At 38.2% G+C, this 15,477-nt stretch overlaps 1 protein-coding gene and 1 pseudogene across 1 annotated transcript; one reads left to right on the forward strand and one right to left on the reverse strand.

The window, feature by feature from the left end:
* The first annotated feature begins 548 nt into the window (after positions 1-548).
* Positions 549-2,046, forward strand: LOC128118171 (eukaryotic translation initiation factor 3 subunit E-like). Its single transcript, XM_052750658.1, has one exon. The coding sequence runs from the start codon at positions 554-556 to the stop codon at positions 1,898-1,900; it is 1,347 nt and encodes a 448-aa protein (XP_052606618.1). The 5' UTR covers positions 549-553; the 3' UTR covers positions 1,901-2,046.
* A 12,424-nt stretch (positions 2,047-14,470) lies between these two features.
* On the reverse strand, positions 14,471-15,094 carry LOC128118207 (grpE protein homolog 1, mitochondrial-like; annotated as a pseudogene).
* Positions 15,095-15,477: the final 383 nt, after the last annotated feature.

A 15,477-nucleotide genomic window follows, 5' to 3' on the forward strand; every position in this document is an offset into this window, starting at 1 on the left:
GGACAGAAAAGAACCAATATTTTTATTTAAAACAGGTTGGTTATAAATGCAATCTCTTTCTAAATAAAAAAAGGGGGGATATGATATAGACATGATAGGATGAAAGGGTAGATTATTAAATCTACTTTTAAAGAACAACTTGTTTAAAAATGTTTTACATTGCTATGGATTTTAGTTTATTGATACAAATTTAAAGTTAATTTTGTTATACTGTATGTGTATTTTTACTCTTGTTCAAGGTATTATGTTTATACAGCTCATTTAAATTGTAATGGAACAATTAGTCTTCTATGATAGTTAAACTTATAGTCATGTTAAGTTTTCTAGGTATACATAGATATAATTCAATTAGGTAGGTAATCTTCAAATACTTCAAAGACCTACAGAATATGGCATTTAAAATATTTTTTTTTAAATTTAGACTTTCTGGACAGTGAGACGTGTCTGCTCCTGGCAGCACCAATTTACTTCGGAGAGGAGGATAGGCATCGAAGACACTCTATATGGAGTTTATCTTCTTCTTGGCAAAAATAGCCATTTGGCCCCCGGCAAGATGGCGGAGTACGACTTGACGACTCGCATCGCGCACTTTCTGGATCGGCATCTGGTCTTCCCGCTCCTTGAGTTTCTCTCCGTGAAAGAGATATATAATGAAAAAGAATTATTACAAGGGAAATTGGATCTTCTTAGTGATACCAACATGGTAGACTTTGCTATGGATGTCTACAAAAATCTTTATTCTGATGATATCCCGCATGCTTTGAGAGAGAAAAGAACCACAGTTGTTGCACAGCTGAAACAGCTCCAGGCAGAAACAGAACCAATTGTGAAGATGTTTGAAGATCCAGAAACTACAAGGCAGATGCAGTCAACCAGGGATGGTCGGATGTTATTTGACTACTTAGCAGACAAGCATGGGTTTAGGCAGGAGTATTTAGATACACTCTACAGATACGCAAAATTCCAATATGAGTGTGGAAATTACTCAGGAGCGGCAGAATATCTTTACTTCTTTAGAGTTTTGGTTCCAGCAACAGATAGAAATGCATTAAGTTCACTCTGGGGAAAACTGGCCTCTGAAATCTTAATGCAGAATTGGGATGCAGCCATGGAAGACCTTACTCGGTTAAAAGAGACCATAGACAATAATTCTGTGAGTTCTCCACTCCAGTCTCTTCAGCAGCGGACATGGCTCATTCATTGGTCTCTGTTTGTTTTTTTCAACCATCCAAAAGGCCGTGATAATATTATTGATCTCTTCCTTTACCAACCACAGTACCTTAATGCCATCCAGACAATGTGTCCACATATTCTCCGCTATTTGACCACTGCCGTCATAACAAACAAAGACGTGCGGAAACGCCGGCAGGTGCTGAAGGATCTAGTGAAAGTTATTCAGCAGGAGTCTTACACATACAAAGACCCAATTACAGAATTTGTTGAATGCTTATATGTTAACTTTGATTTTGATGGGGCTCAGAAAAAGCTGAGGGAATGTGAATCAGTGCTTGTGAATGACTTCTTCTTGGTGGCTTGTCTTGAGGATTTCATTGAAAATGCCCGTCTCTTCATATTTGAAACTTTCTGTCGTATCCACCAGTGTATCAGCATTAATATGTTAGCAGATAAACTGAATATGACTCCAGAAGAAGCTGAAAGATGGATTGTGAATTTGATTAGAAATGCAAGGTTGGATGCCAAGATTGATTCTAAACTAGGTCACGTGGTAATGGGTAACAATGCAGTCTCACCCTATCAGCAAGTGATTGAAAAGACTAAAAGTCTTTCTTTTAGAAGCCAAATGTTGGCCATGAATATCGAAAAGAAACTTAATCAGAACAGTAGATCAGAGAGATCAGAGGCTCCCAACTGGGCAACCCAAGATTCTGGCTTCTATTAAAGAATTACAAAGAAAAGAAGAAAAAAAGAATCAAGGAAAGACATTGTAACCACTATATATAAAGGGCGACATACATTTTTAGAAGCAATTGACATGTTTACTATAAATTTTGGACAATTTAAATAAAATTGGCTATGATTAATTTTTATCTTTCTTGAAAAAAAAAATAGCCATTTGGACAAGAAACTGTTCTTGCCTGGACTGCTTGATCGACTGGACATGCAGGACCCATAGGAAGGTGACCACTGAACTTTGCTTGGCAAAAATGGTCCTTCAGGTTCCTACTTCACAGCGGAAACTGCCAGACATTCTACAGGACACAGAGAGAAGTGACTAAGAGACTCTAGGCCTGTGGGCTGAAGACAAATGCCCCAACTTTACAAAAGAACTTTGGATGACTGTCCAGGCTGCCTGTTGTCTCTGTCTACTCTCACAAGACTCCCGAAAGTTGTTTGTATCCTTCTCCCATTTCTCAGGTAATATTATATCCTTCTGAGGTCTTTGGTGTAGTTGAAGACTACATATTTATAATTTCTTCAGTTATGATAAAAGATAAGTTAGATATAAAACCTTAGACTCACAAATATAAGATACATAGGATATCTTCTTTAATTTTGCCAAATACAAATAGACCAGTTATTATAAATAGACTAGATTTTGTAACTGTAATTCTTGCTTGATAATTGTTTTGTTATCTGTAATTTTACTATGTAAAAGCTAAAAACTTCCTTTTTGAAAAAAAGAAAAGAGGAAGTGCTGTGGGATGTTCTGTTATGTTAAATGTGTTGCTCTGATTGGTTAATAAATAAAACACTGATTGGCCAGTAGCCAGGCAGGAAGTATAGGTGGGACAAGCAGAGAAGAGAATTCTGGGAATAGGAAGGCTGAGGCAGAGAGATGCTGCCAGCCCCCGCCATGACAAGAAAGATGTAAAGTGCTGGTAATCCATGAGCTACATGGCAAAATATAGATGAATAGAAATGGGTTAATTTAAGATAGAAGAACTAGATAACAAGAAGCCTGCCACGGCCATACAGTTTATAAGTAATACAAGTCTCTGTGTGTTTACTTGGTTGGGTCTGAGCAGCTGCAGGACTGGCAGGTAAGAGAGATTTGTCCTGACCGTGGGCCAGGCAGGAAAACTCTAGCTACAAATGGATACTTACAGTATCCTTTTGCTGTGTATGTTTGGATTATATTTGAAATGACTATAAGCAAAACATTCGTATAAAATAGAATATTATTTATCTTTAATACTAAGGGTGTTCTGACATATGGCTTTAAACTTGAAGACATTGTGTTCAGTGGAATAAGCCTTTAAAGAAAAAGACAAATGGTCTGAGTCTATCTAAATGAAGAATATAAACTAGTCAAATGCATAGAAATAAGTAGGATAGCCACTTACAAGTATTAGAGGGTGTAGAATGGAGAGTACATGTTTAATAGGTACACAGTGTTAGTTTGGAAGAAGCAGAACATTTTGGAGAATAACTGTGATGTTGAAACACTCATGTGCACGCATGTGATGCCACCACATGGTAGACAGAAAATGGAGACATGGCAAATTTGTCACACGTGTTTCACCATAAGCAAAGTGCCTGAACAGTGATGATACAAATGATATAAAAATTCTTGACTCCTACTTAATATTTTCAGATTTCTTCTCTTGCAATGACTTATTTTTAAGGTGTTATTTCTGTACCATATTTTGCCAGTTTTATCTGCATATTTCATGGTCACCTGGATTGGTGTGTTTCAGGCCTACAACTCATGGAGACCTGTAATAACCTGTCCAACTTGGTCTTCAAGATGAAACACAGTGACTTAAATAACATGTGGAGCATGTGGTATGGTGAGGTAAGGCAGAGTTGTTCAGGGAATTCATTCATCTCCTGTTAAGTCAGTTTCACAGACACCCCTGAGGTTTCTAAGGGGACATCATGAATTAAGATTTACTATAGAACAGGGTCAACATAGTGGGTTTGAGACCTTCAGAGTGGAAAACTAACTCAAAACAAATAAAGCAGTACATCACATTGTTTCCAGTGATCCATCGGTTACTAACAAGGATAAGCCAATCCAGGCAAGATCAGAAACTAGCAATATGTTAGGTTCTCACATCTGTTCAAAAATCAAAATGTACAAAATTGCCCCAAACTATTACAAGATGTTTATTGCAGAAAAAATAGTTCCCAAGGAAAGTTAATAGCAAAGCAGATTTAATGAGGGAAACAAGGTTCATAAGTACTGAGATAATGTATTTGAATTTATGAATGTTTAGCTTGTTTGGGGGCTTTTTCAACAACTTCAAGTCTACAGTTGAAGGATATTCATTTCTGAAGACGAATGCCATGAGAAAAGAATCTTCTTTCACTTTAGTCAAATGATCTTCCCTCTAGGCCATTGAACTTTATTGGAAAGTTGGCTTTCAATAAATACTCAACAGAAAAGGTAACACTATCTAACTGAAAAGCATGGTCCTAATTTTGAATCCATATGTGTTTTAAAATTATGCAGATATCATTTTGTTTTAAGAATGATGGCCAGATTTAAGAAATCATTTGAGTCTCAAATATAAAATAATTTCTGTCTTTCAATATCAAGATTGGATATGAATTACATTAATTCTCAGGTAAGAAGAAAATCTTAGATAAACATATCAAAGCAATTTCTCATTGTTAATTCCCCTTGTTAAGAAACAGCAAGGAACTGATTTTTTTTCAAACACTGCTAGATGTTGGGCATTTAAAGATAAAACAAAGCACCCATGTCTAATCATAGAGACATACTTTAGGAGAAAGAGAACCTCTACAGAAATGGGAAAGACATGGAGCCAGCTCATGGGAGGCAACCTGCACTTATATGAAATAAATTATTTAAAAGGGAAAGCAATGAAAAAATGGACCTGCATACATGGGAAGAAATATGACAGAATATACTTGGTTCTGAAACCTAGGCTTCATAATGGGAAACATGATAGAGAAAATTAACAATACTGAAAATCGTTTGTATATCACTTTTGTTGTTATGGGGCAAAGAACACATATGCTGATACAAAACATTTGAACTCTGACTAATCAGCTAGGAACTTTCTAAAACGTTGTTTCATCTGATTAAATCAGCTTTGCCAGCTTCTGCTTCTGTATTTTTATTTGACTGACCAGATGATCTTTAGGGCTGCTTCTCATCCAAAATATTTATGTGTTCAATCCTGGCAGAGCTTTATAAAACATAAAAAATCATGTATGTAAGACTTTTGCACACTGCTTGCAGAAGACAGAAAAACAATACTTTTTATGTATGTACTTTGAAAAGAAAATGATCAAACCAGAAAAAAATTGACAGGAGGGTTACATGCTCTCTCTTCATATCTTCATTTTTAAAATCTGTTTTCTTAAAGTATCTTACAGTTCAGAATCAATAGGACACCATTCATCATTGCATACACCTAATTATACTTAGCTTGTCATCTAAGTTCAGACAAGAGTCACAGCACTATGAGAAGCATAAGACAGTGACCTAGCAAGACTCTGAGAATACGTGGATCAGGTGTCATAAAGCTCTCTTGAAGTTCAATGAGTTTTTAAGAAGTAATGCATGGCACTGAGCCAAGTTCTTAGTTGGTTGTAGCTTCAGCAATCCAGATAGTGTAATGTAGAGTAACAATTGTGCATGAGAAGGGCAGCACACACCATTTAAACCAGACCTTGCCTGCATGTATTCCCTAGCTCTTAGACACTTTTAATAGTCTAAATGCTTGTCATAATTGCTTTCTAGTGTATTTGTCATTACCTTAAAAATAACAGTTAAAATATTCAGGAGTTAAATGAATTTTTTTAACATCAAAACATCAATTTTTATTATTTTGTCACCAATTTTTAAATGCGTTGCAAAATATGAGTAGCAAGCTTTAATATGTTTTATTGTGCATGGTATGTAAGACATTCCTGTCTTATTTTTTCCTTTTATTATAATAGCCTTTATTTCTCACATAATAAATCCTAATAAAATCCTAATAACTGTTTGCCCTCCCTCTGCTCCTCCCTCTTCCTCTTCACCTCTCTTTCAATCTGGATCTACCAAAGGCCTCAGGGCTTTTTACACATTTCCTCATGTGTACATGAAGTGATGTGAGAAAGATTTGTCTTGGTTCAGTAGCAGCACTCAGGCCTTTGAAGGGCAAAATGCCAAAGGAGAAGTGAAATGTAGAGATGTGATTTTATTTTCCTCCTGTCTGTGTTAATCCTCTTGGCAATCGATACCAGTATATGTTCTTCTCTTTTCTACCCAGTCGTGATATTTTGCTTCAAAAATAATTTACTGGATAAAATTCCCTATTTAGGGTAAGGTTTCCTATGACAGACAACCACTGTGTACTTGATGAGTTTAATGGCACAAGGTTTACTGAGGAGATTGTACTGGTCAGTTTGTTCTTTGGATAGGCTGGTTTTGGAGAGAACAAAATTCCTGGAAACCAGAAAGACTCATTGGTGATGGGCAGAGACAGCAATAAACCTAAATAAATAATTTGGAGTTGAGAAGAACTTCACACCACCTCAACTTGCTTCAGTACATGAAGAAATAAAAATGATTAGATGAAGAGAAAGACATTTTCATAAAGCATCTTCTAGAAATTTCTCTTCTTGTAGTGAAAGTGAGTGAGCTTTCCAGCCATCAAAGTTTTATTTGCTTATATTTAGCAAGGAAAAAGGATGATAAGCTATGTTATTATACAGTATTAGAGCTATAGATTTAGGATTCTGTTATCAACATGGAAAAAAAACTCTAGATATAAACTGCAAAAATCTTATCACTCTAAATAGAACCAAAATGAATTGTTAAGACTGGCAAATGGGCACAGGAGAGCAAGATCAAATTATTTCCCCTCTGTTCCATGTTGCTCAGATTGTTCCTCGTGATCCAAGGAAACTAAAACGTATCACACACTGTTTAGATGAATTCCATTTATTGTGTCTTTAATAATTAGTCTGGTTTTGCTGTAACTTAGAATAGGGACTTCAGGAGTCTTAATTTCCACATTGGAATACATATGTTCTTTGAACTATCTGGACCATGCTGTCCTCTCATTTTCTAAGGTTCAGGCTAAATCGTGAACGTATGAGATTAATTATTCTTTGTGTGGCAAACTAAGGACCCCTGTAGCCTTTTGCCACAACTTTCCCCGAGGGTTGATGTAAATGCATTAATCATTCTGCCAGAAGCTGGACTTATATTTTTGTGTATACAATGGTAGGATGACAGACAACGCACTTGATGTTTCCAGACATCTTATACAGTTAAGATTTTTTAAAACATAAATTCACCTCCTTCTCTGGAAGAAGAATTTAAAATGATGTGATACTGTGACCTACAATTTATAATAATTTATTTGGATAAGTTAAAAGCCATGAGAACTCCTTTTGTAGATTTTCACTATTTCTGAATCACAAACTATATAACTGATTAAAATAATTTCTTTAATGAAACTATCACTGTATTTTCCATAAATGAGACTATTTATTATTGTGTAAAATTCATTAAGAATATTATGGCAGCTACTAACATAATTGTATCTTTATTAATTCTTGTATTTCATCTATGTAATTAAACTTTTAGCACACAATTAATTAATTAGTACACACTCTTACCACTACTTACTCTTGAGAGTTTAGTTTGTGACTAAACATAATATTCAAAACTACGTGTAAATTTAACTAAAAGTTGTCCCTGTAACAATTTTAGAATATGCATGATACTCATGTGCTCATATATACTGTGTTTTAAAGATTCTATGAAAATTTTCATAGTTTTAAAAATATCAAGCAAATGTGATGCAAATATATAACTAATATTTCTATAACAGCCAGGTATCAGAGTTTATGACTGATATGGTTTACACCTGATCATATTTGCTCATTAATTTCTTTTGGCATAAATGAGTGATCGCGTATAAAATATATGAGCTAATTTCTAGCCAAATGTACATTACTATCCATACATCTGAATGTGTTAGCTGGTGTATGGGAAGAAGATGGCTCACTAAGTTATGAGGATCTTCTGTATTACAAACTCAAAGTCAGGTGGGTAAAGGAAAGCAACAAATCCCTGTCTTAGCTACTTTTCTATTGCTGTGATCATGACCAAGGCAACTTATAGAAGGAAGGGTTTATTTGGGGTTTACAGTAGGCAGTCCATGATGCAGGATGAGGCAGGCAGCAGGCATGGTGGCTTGGGCTAGAAGCTGAAAAGGTGAGGCCTCATAACTAGAATCTCAAACAGGAAGCAGAAGAAGCAAACTGGGAAAGGCATGTGACTTGTAATTTCAGAGCCTGACCCCAGTGACACATTTCCATCAGCAAGGCTATACCTACTAAGCCTTCCCAAGCAGTATCACCAATTGAAGAGCAAGTATTCAAATGTCTGAGACAATGGAGGACATCTCATTCAAACTACCATGGTCTCTGAGACACAGCTATGACAAACCTGTGCATGAAAGTTGGGTATGGCAATTTCAGCCAGATTGTAATGAGTTAGGTGGTTGTGCCTGAATCTGGCTCAGGTCTACATTGTTCCTTGTCCTTAAGTAGAGAGGCAAGAGTGGTAACTGAAATTATTATCCACCCATGCATCTGGGTCTTTGGAATAGTCTAATTAGCTACTGTACTCAGTCAATCAAACAATGGGTTCCGTAAATTAGATGTCAGTCACACCTTTGGATGGAACATGGATTCTGGAAGAATATATGTTTATCTGTTTCACATATGTGGATTTTCTAGAGACCTCTCAACCCATTTATGCATCAGCTAAAGTGGGCCACAGTAAAGTGAAATCTGCTCCCCTCTTTCCTGCCTATTCACACTCTGTCATGCCCACTTCATTCAACAGTTTGGTTCTTAACTAGAACCAAACTATTGAACAGTTAAGGCTAGTGAGAGATAATTTACATGACTAATTACTTTTAAGTTGTTTACTTCCAAAGCTAGTCTGTGTGGCCAATTTCTTGTTAAGTTGCTAATAATATAAGAAATTTTGGAAGGATCTGCATATATTTAAAGATTCAGTTATCCTCAAACCAAAAAAAATCTATTTCATAGCATTTTGATATTCAAATAAGATAAAAATGGTTATCTCCTTTCATGGTGGTCCTGAGTAGGCAATGAGGCAATGATAATTTTCTTAGTTTTGTCATTCAACATAGAACACTTTCCCCAGCATTCTGGTGGATATGAATTTTGCTTGATCACTGGCTTTTTGTACAGGCATACCTAGACAAACATGGAACTCATCCCAAAATGAATGTAGGGAAATGAAACTCACTTCCCTGCAAGGCCATCTTTCCGTCCTCACCACCTTTCTCTTTCTCTGCCCAGTCCTCCCCATGCCCCTGACTCTGATGTCTTTCCTTCCTCACTTGGCTCTTCCACCGTGTTCATGGTTTTCTTATTTCCCCAATTCCCCATCTTGTACATTTCTTCACTTAGATGCAAACAACGTCTTTCCTGCGAAGTCATAACTGACACACCAGGAAGAATCACAATGCCTCCTTCTTGCCTCACTTATACTCTGCACACATTTCTTTATGAATTTCTGCTATGATTATTATTTGATTCTTCTGCAAATTTAGAGAAACATCAGACTTGTAACTGCCTTTACTCTTTCATTCTCAAATACATAAGCATCTTCCTTTGAGCTAAAGAAAGCCAACACAAATGCCATAGCTTTTTTTATAATCACAAATTAAAAACATACACCTGAATTTATTTACATCCCTTTCCATTGTGTTTCCATAGCAACAATGCTCTGGCCTGGTGCCAGTCTTCTTGACTGCATGAATGTTTCACTACTTGTAGTTTATGACTCCTTGAGTTCATCTAGATTTCAATTTGTCTTTCTGAGTCATGAGCTCACGATAACAGGATTGAGGGCATAAAAACGATAAATGTGGTCTTTTGAACTTTAATGTTATAATTAGTTTAATTAAAAGATGTTCTTTAATTATGGTTTGGTTATTACTGTGGCCTCCTGGTATCTAAACAGCTGTTTCATAGTCTAAATGCCACCTATAAATCCTTTGAGGACCTGGTCTTGTACTAGGCCCAAAGTCAAATGCCTTTATTGGATAGTGACAAGTAATACAGTAAGTTTCTTTAGACCTATAAGGAGATTGAGGGGACTGGTATCAAGACAAGACAGCTCAAGACCAAGTTCTCAGCACAAAGGAGACTCATTTGCCCCAGAGGGACAAATGACAGAGAATAAGAGACAAAGATGGCAGACAGAGGATGAGGGAGAAGGGGGAGGAACAAGAGAGAGGAGAAAGGGGACAAGGGTGAGGAGGAAGGGATACTTGTCCTAGAGGACAAAGGACTGCCTCTGGATAGAGAGGAGATAGATGAGGCCCATAGGATCATGACATTTTATAAAGGTACAAGGGGAAGCCCTGTGTTAACATGAGGTTGAAAGGACCAAGCAGATGCCATAACAGGCTGCTCAGTCTTCTCTCAGAGATCAGGCCTCAATTTCAGTTTCCTGAGACTTGAGCAAGCAGTCTCTGGGAGGGCCGTGAACAAAAGACACAGTCCTTTCAGTAGCTCTCTTTCTGCACGTACTCTGACCGCTCAAAGTTCAGCCAGTTGTTTACTGTCTGGAACTCCTCACCAACTTAGAGCTATGTGTGTGAGTCAAGAACAGAGCCTGGACCACTGAGCCAGCCCCCACAGTCAGTATGTGCAAGGCCAGTCAGCCTCCATGGCAGCTCAAGGACAGAGCCTAGACCACTGAGCCAGCCCCCACATTCAGTACATGCTAGGCCAGCCAGCCCCCATGGCAGCTCAAGGACAAAGCCTGAGACTTGTCCCGGACAGCCCCCAAAATGATAATTGTAAACCCCAACCAATAAATTCAAAGGTTACATACCCTCACCCAATTAAAAGAGAACAGAGACCTTCAAAAATAAAAATAAACCAATCCGATTTACACCCGCGCAAAACCCTCAACCCCCCCCCCCCCAACCACTCTGAAGGGCTTGTGGTTTTTGCCTTTAAAAAGCTAGCCTCACAAAGAAAGAGCAACTCCTCCCTGCCTCACTGTATTGGGTGTAGGAACGAGTTCCCTGTCTAGGCTTGTACCTATAGAATAAACCTTGCTGTTGCATTCTGGACATCCACGGTCTTCAGTGGTCTCTTTGGGGTTGCAATCTGGGCATAAAAAGGTATTTAATTTAAATTGGGCATGTTAATTAGTGCAGCCAAAGGGGGATTTTGATTGATGGACTTCAATACTTTGATAGCTGGACCTTAGTAGTCAGCCTTAAGAGGAGGAAGTGGCCAAATAAGGGAATAGACCTTGGTGGCTAGCTTTAGGGATGCAATCTACTGGTTTTTAGCAAGGCAGAGGGAATGGGGGAATGGCAAGACCTTCCAGAGCCATGTTTGCCCTGCTCAGGCTGGCTGGAGTCCTTTCAGACATTAGTTAGATGAACTGACTGTTTTTAAGAACAACAGTCTCTTCATCTACCTGTTTTCCTTTATTATGGTTTTCTTGTAGCTGATCCTGCAACACTATATGTGACTTGCTTTCAGTAGTCTACACATAAAGCTTCAACTTTTCACCAAAAAATTAAAGGGAATCTCTTCCAAAGTCATATACTGTGGTATCTGATAATTCATAAAAATTCGTGATTTTAAAATAATTTTTAAATTGTATTCTCTTTATGTACATTTTATGCACATTTGTCTGTGTGAGACATGGTTATGTGCATTTGAGCATGTGTGCTGTCCATGTTTGAGGCCAAACGAGAGTGTCAGATTCCTTGGTGCTGGAGTTACAGGGATTTGGAGGATGACAGGATTGTTACATGGGTAGGAGAATCATGACTCTGGTCCTCTCTCTTGCCTCTGTGTGGTGAGTGCTCTTATCAGTTAGCTATCTCTCCAGCCTTCAATTTGTGGTTATAATTCTAACAGAGAACAGCACAACCTGTTTGGGGAACAGACAAAAGGGCCCTTTGTTAAGCACCACTCGCAAGGGGAAAATGGAAATAGGAAGACAGCATCCTGCCTGCAGGACAGCCACCAGCTTTCAGTGAGCTGCAGGCCACACTCCACTGTTTTGTACAGAAGCAAAAGGCAAGGATTAGAAATGACAGCCCCTGAATCGTGGCTACACTCAATGAAAAGGTCTGCTAGGAGTGAATGCCTTGATTCCTTTAATTGCTATAAGTCTAGAGGAGTGGTTGACACATTCTGAATTTGGATGTGCTACGTAACTATTGAAGTCGCTTTTTGGATGAACAAATCCAAAATTGGGTGAAAAACAGTAGCTGTGGGCCTAGGTCTGATACAACAGGAGAAGAGATAGTGGAGTCAGTTGTGTAGAGCTAACTAACTCAGGAGAGGGTTTAGGATTCCAGCACCCATGTTACCCATAAAGTGAGGACTACATCTGTCCTCTCAGAACATGATTAAAAAAAAGTAATGACTATGGAAATGTTAAAAAGTCTGAGAGTAAAATAACTTTATTCAGGGATTTTATTTGTATTTATGTATTGTATTTAATGCATAGGAAGGAGAGCATTTGAAAGGCTAAAGTTTACTCGTTGAGTGGTTCTTTGTACGTTTAGTTGTTAAAATAAAGTTTCAAGCAAGCTTTTCTATGAAGTTACGGTGCCCAAGGTAGATAATATCAAGACCTAACAAATGAATCTGACAAAGGTGTGTCTAGATTTGACTATCTAGGCCTCCTCAGCTTGTCATGGTCCTTGAAGGCACCTTCACTTGGTCGTAAGACTCCAAAAAATACCTTGCTCAGGGAGCTCAAAGTCAGGACTCCTGTTTTGCAGGGAAGCTGTTGAAAACCAAAAAGGACACAGGGCTGATGAAAGGAGCCATGGGGAAAGAGTAAGTCTTTGCCCTCAAGTTAGTTCCTGCTTTGTGGCGTTCTGTTCATGTGACGCCTTACAAACCAGTTCTGCATAACACAGCGTTGGGTTTGCTGGTTCATGAGGAGGCTACAGCAGCATACAAACAGATGAAGAACACACACACAACCAGCGCTGCACTGAAACCCAGCTTCACCTGGATGTGGGTTACTCCTTCCTACAGAACTATTAGCCATCTGCTACATGCCAATAGTAAAAGCATGCCTCTCCTTCATTTTCTAAATGCTAGGTTAGTTTTTAACAAATGTCAAGATGATAAAAATATGTTTCCCCTATAAATTTTTGAACAAAAAAGGGACTTAATTTTCTATTTTCACAGCATCACATAATTCCACACTATAAGGAAATTTTGATCATTGGCTATCTTATACACACACACACACACACACACACACACACACACACACACACATTTAACATTATAACAAAAAATAATAAAGTGGCCAAATGTGTAAGGTAAGAATTTTTCTCAAAATACTGTGCATCCTTTCTACACAGTAAAAATGTAGAGTTCCCAAAACTAGAAAGAAATTGTTCACATGTCCAACACTGTGTATAAGTCTTTATTTTTCATGATAGTGAATTGAAGTGTGGGAAAAATCACTTAGACCATAATAATTCAAATAAAATGTATCCAAACATTTAGAAAAACAGGAGCCAAATTAGGAATGTGCTTTAAAATTTTATATTAAACTGCTCTATTCTGCTGAAAGAACAGTTAGTTCATTTTATAATATGGAAATGTTTATTTGAGTAAAATAAGAATTGTAAGGGCCTGAAGTTGATATGATCAGAGTGAAGACACTAAGAAAAAGGAATAGCTTTGATCCAGTGGGAGAAACCAGAGTAGAATTTATATTGCAAAAAAATGAACCATTTTCAGAATCCAATGTGTTTAACTACAATATAGCTACAAAAAAACCAAATTGTTACAGGGACCTTAAAGTACAAATAATTTGGAGATGAAGGGAACAGTTTTTAATATGTTACAAAATAGCAAAAACTAAATGAAAAGGATAATTAAGAAAAAAACAGAACTAAAGTAAATTAAAAATTTGCCAATGCTTAAAAGTGCACTTAACAATATATGGGAGTCAGAAGTCACATCTTTCATGAACTTACTTCACAGCTTACACTTGACACTGTGGTTGGACTGTTCCAAATAATGACAAGCTCCATTGGGAGTGATTCCTTTATTATCAATGAAGTAAGGACAGTCCGTCCCCCTGCCCCCACCTGCCCCGCCATAATGCACCTAATTGAAGATCTGTTAAAAGCCTGATACCAATTTTTCAGACACTCTCACCAAATAGAAATCTTTTTTTCATAGCCAAAGATCTTTTATTGGTGTAAAGTACTTATTAATCACCAAGTACAACTGATACAGTGTTAGTCCCGCTGCTCCTGAGTCCCTGCTGAGCCTCTCCTAAAGTAGGTGTCACTAAATTCAGTGACCAGGCTCCCAGAGCCGCCGACACAGTATGCAAGCAACTTCACGTTCTGTTTAGCTTCCTTAAGATTTCCAACGAGGCCAGGCAAGGGTCATATGTGTTCTCAGATGAGAAATCACAGGCCTGCCTTTCAAGTTCTAGGAAGTGACCTTACAAAATCCAGAGCCCCAAGGGAGGCAACTAAGTTTCCCTCAGCACCCCTACCAGAGCTGGCCCCAGGACACGCCTGTGCAGCTTGTAGCCCACCTTACTAACTAGTGCCACAGTGCTAGGCTTTTTCCCCACCACAGGGATATGGAATAAGGCCTGTGTTCCTAAGGGTTGAACGTGGTCCCATGGGTCGAGCCTGAGCAAGCCATGTTTTGTGAGCACTTTCTGAATCTGGATTTCAGTCATCCCGAGTCCTCTATGCTCTTCAAATGAGGGTTGTTGTTGCTGATCTCTTTTGGAACACTCTTGGGTTGCCTTCTCTAGGATGTTGGCAACCTCCAGCGAGTCCTGGAAGAAGCTCTGGATGCCATACAACTTGGTCTCCTCCACCAGCTTGTCTTAGATTCTCAGGAGCTGCCAAAGCTCAATTGTACTTTTCCATGGTGTCTCTCAGCTGCTCCTCCAGCTTCACCTTTTCTTCCCCGTGGGTCTTGTCTGCAGAGGATGGATTCGTCTTTGGCTAACAATGACCCAAGTCCTCTTCCAGGTTCTGACTACTGTTCTTCTGTTTTGTAGCTGTGCACACAGGTAAGGAGAAGGCCTGTGCCCTAAGGCTGCACCATGCCAGCCTCATGCCCCACACTGAGCTGCCATGATTGCCCCTGTGGTTCCCAAAGAGAACTTCCTCACACTGTCAAGTACTTTTTCCTAGAATTTGAAGTTGGCTTTCCCTTGCTTTCAACAGCGTTGACTTTCTCTTTATTTACTTAGGCGAGTGAACCTCTACTGAAATAAGTGCTCCCACCTTGTTTCTTCCAAAATGAAAACAACAAAGTAACCCCAAATTTGTATACTTGAACACATCACACACTAGAGATAAAGTGAATGACTTCTTTCATGTAGTCAAACATCCTAGATGTAATTAGGTCCTAACTCAAGCTAACAAAGAATGATCTCCTCATAATGTCCTAGGTCAGTGGTACACTTACTTGGGACTAGTTAGAATATATTAAATCACATTATTTTGTAGACATTTT

Source organism: Peromyscus californicus, unplaced genomic scaffold (assembly GCF_007827085.1).
Source record: "Peromyscus californicus insignis strain IS unplaced genomic scaffold, ASM782708v3 Scaffold_22__1_contigs__length_63687245, whole genome shotgun sequence".
Classification (NCBI taxonomy): domain Eukaryota; kingdom Metazoa; phylum Chordata; class Mammalia; order Rodentia; family Cricetidae; genus Peromyscus; species Peromyscus californicus.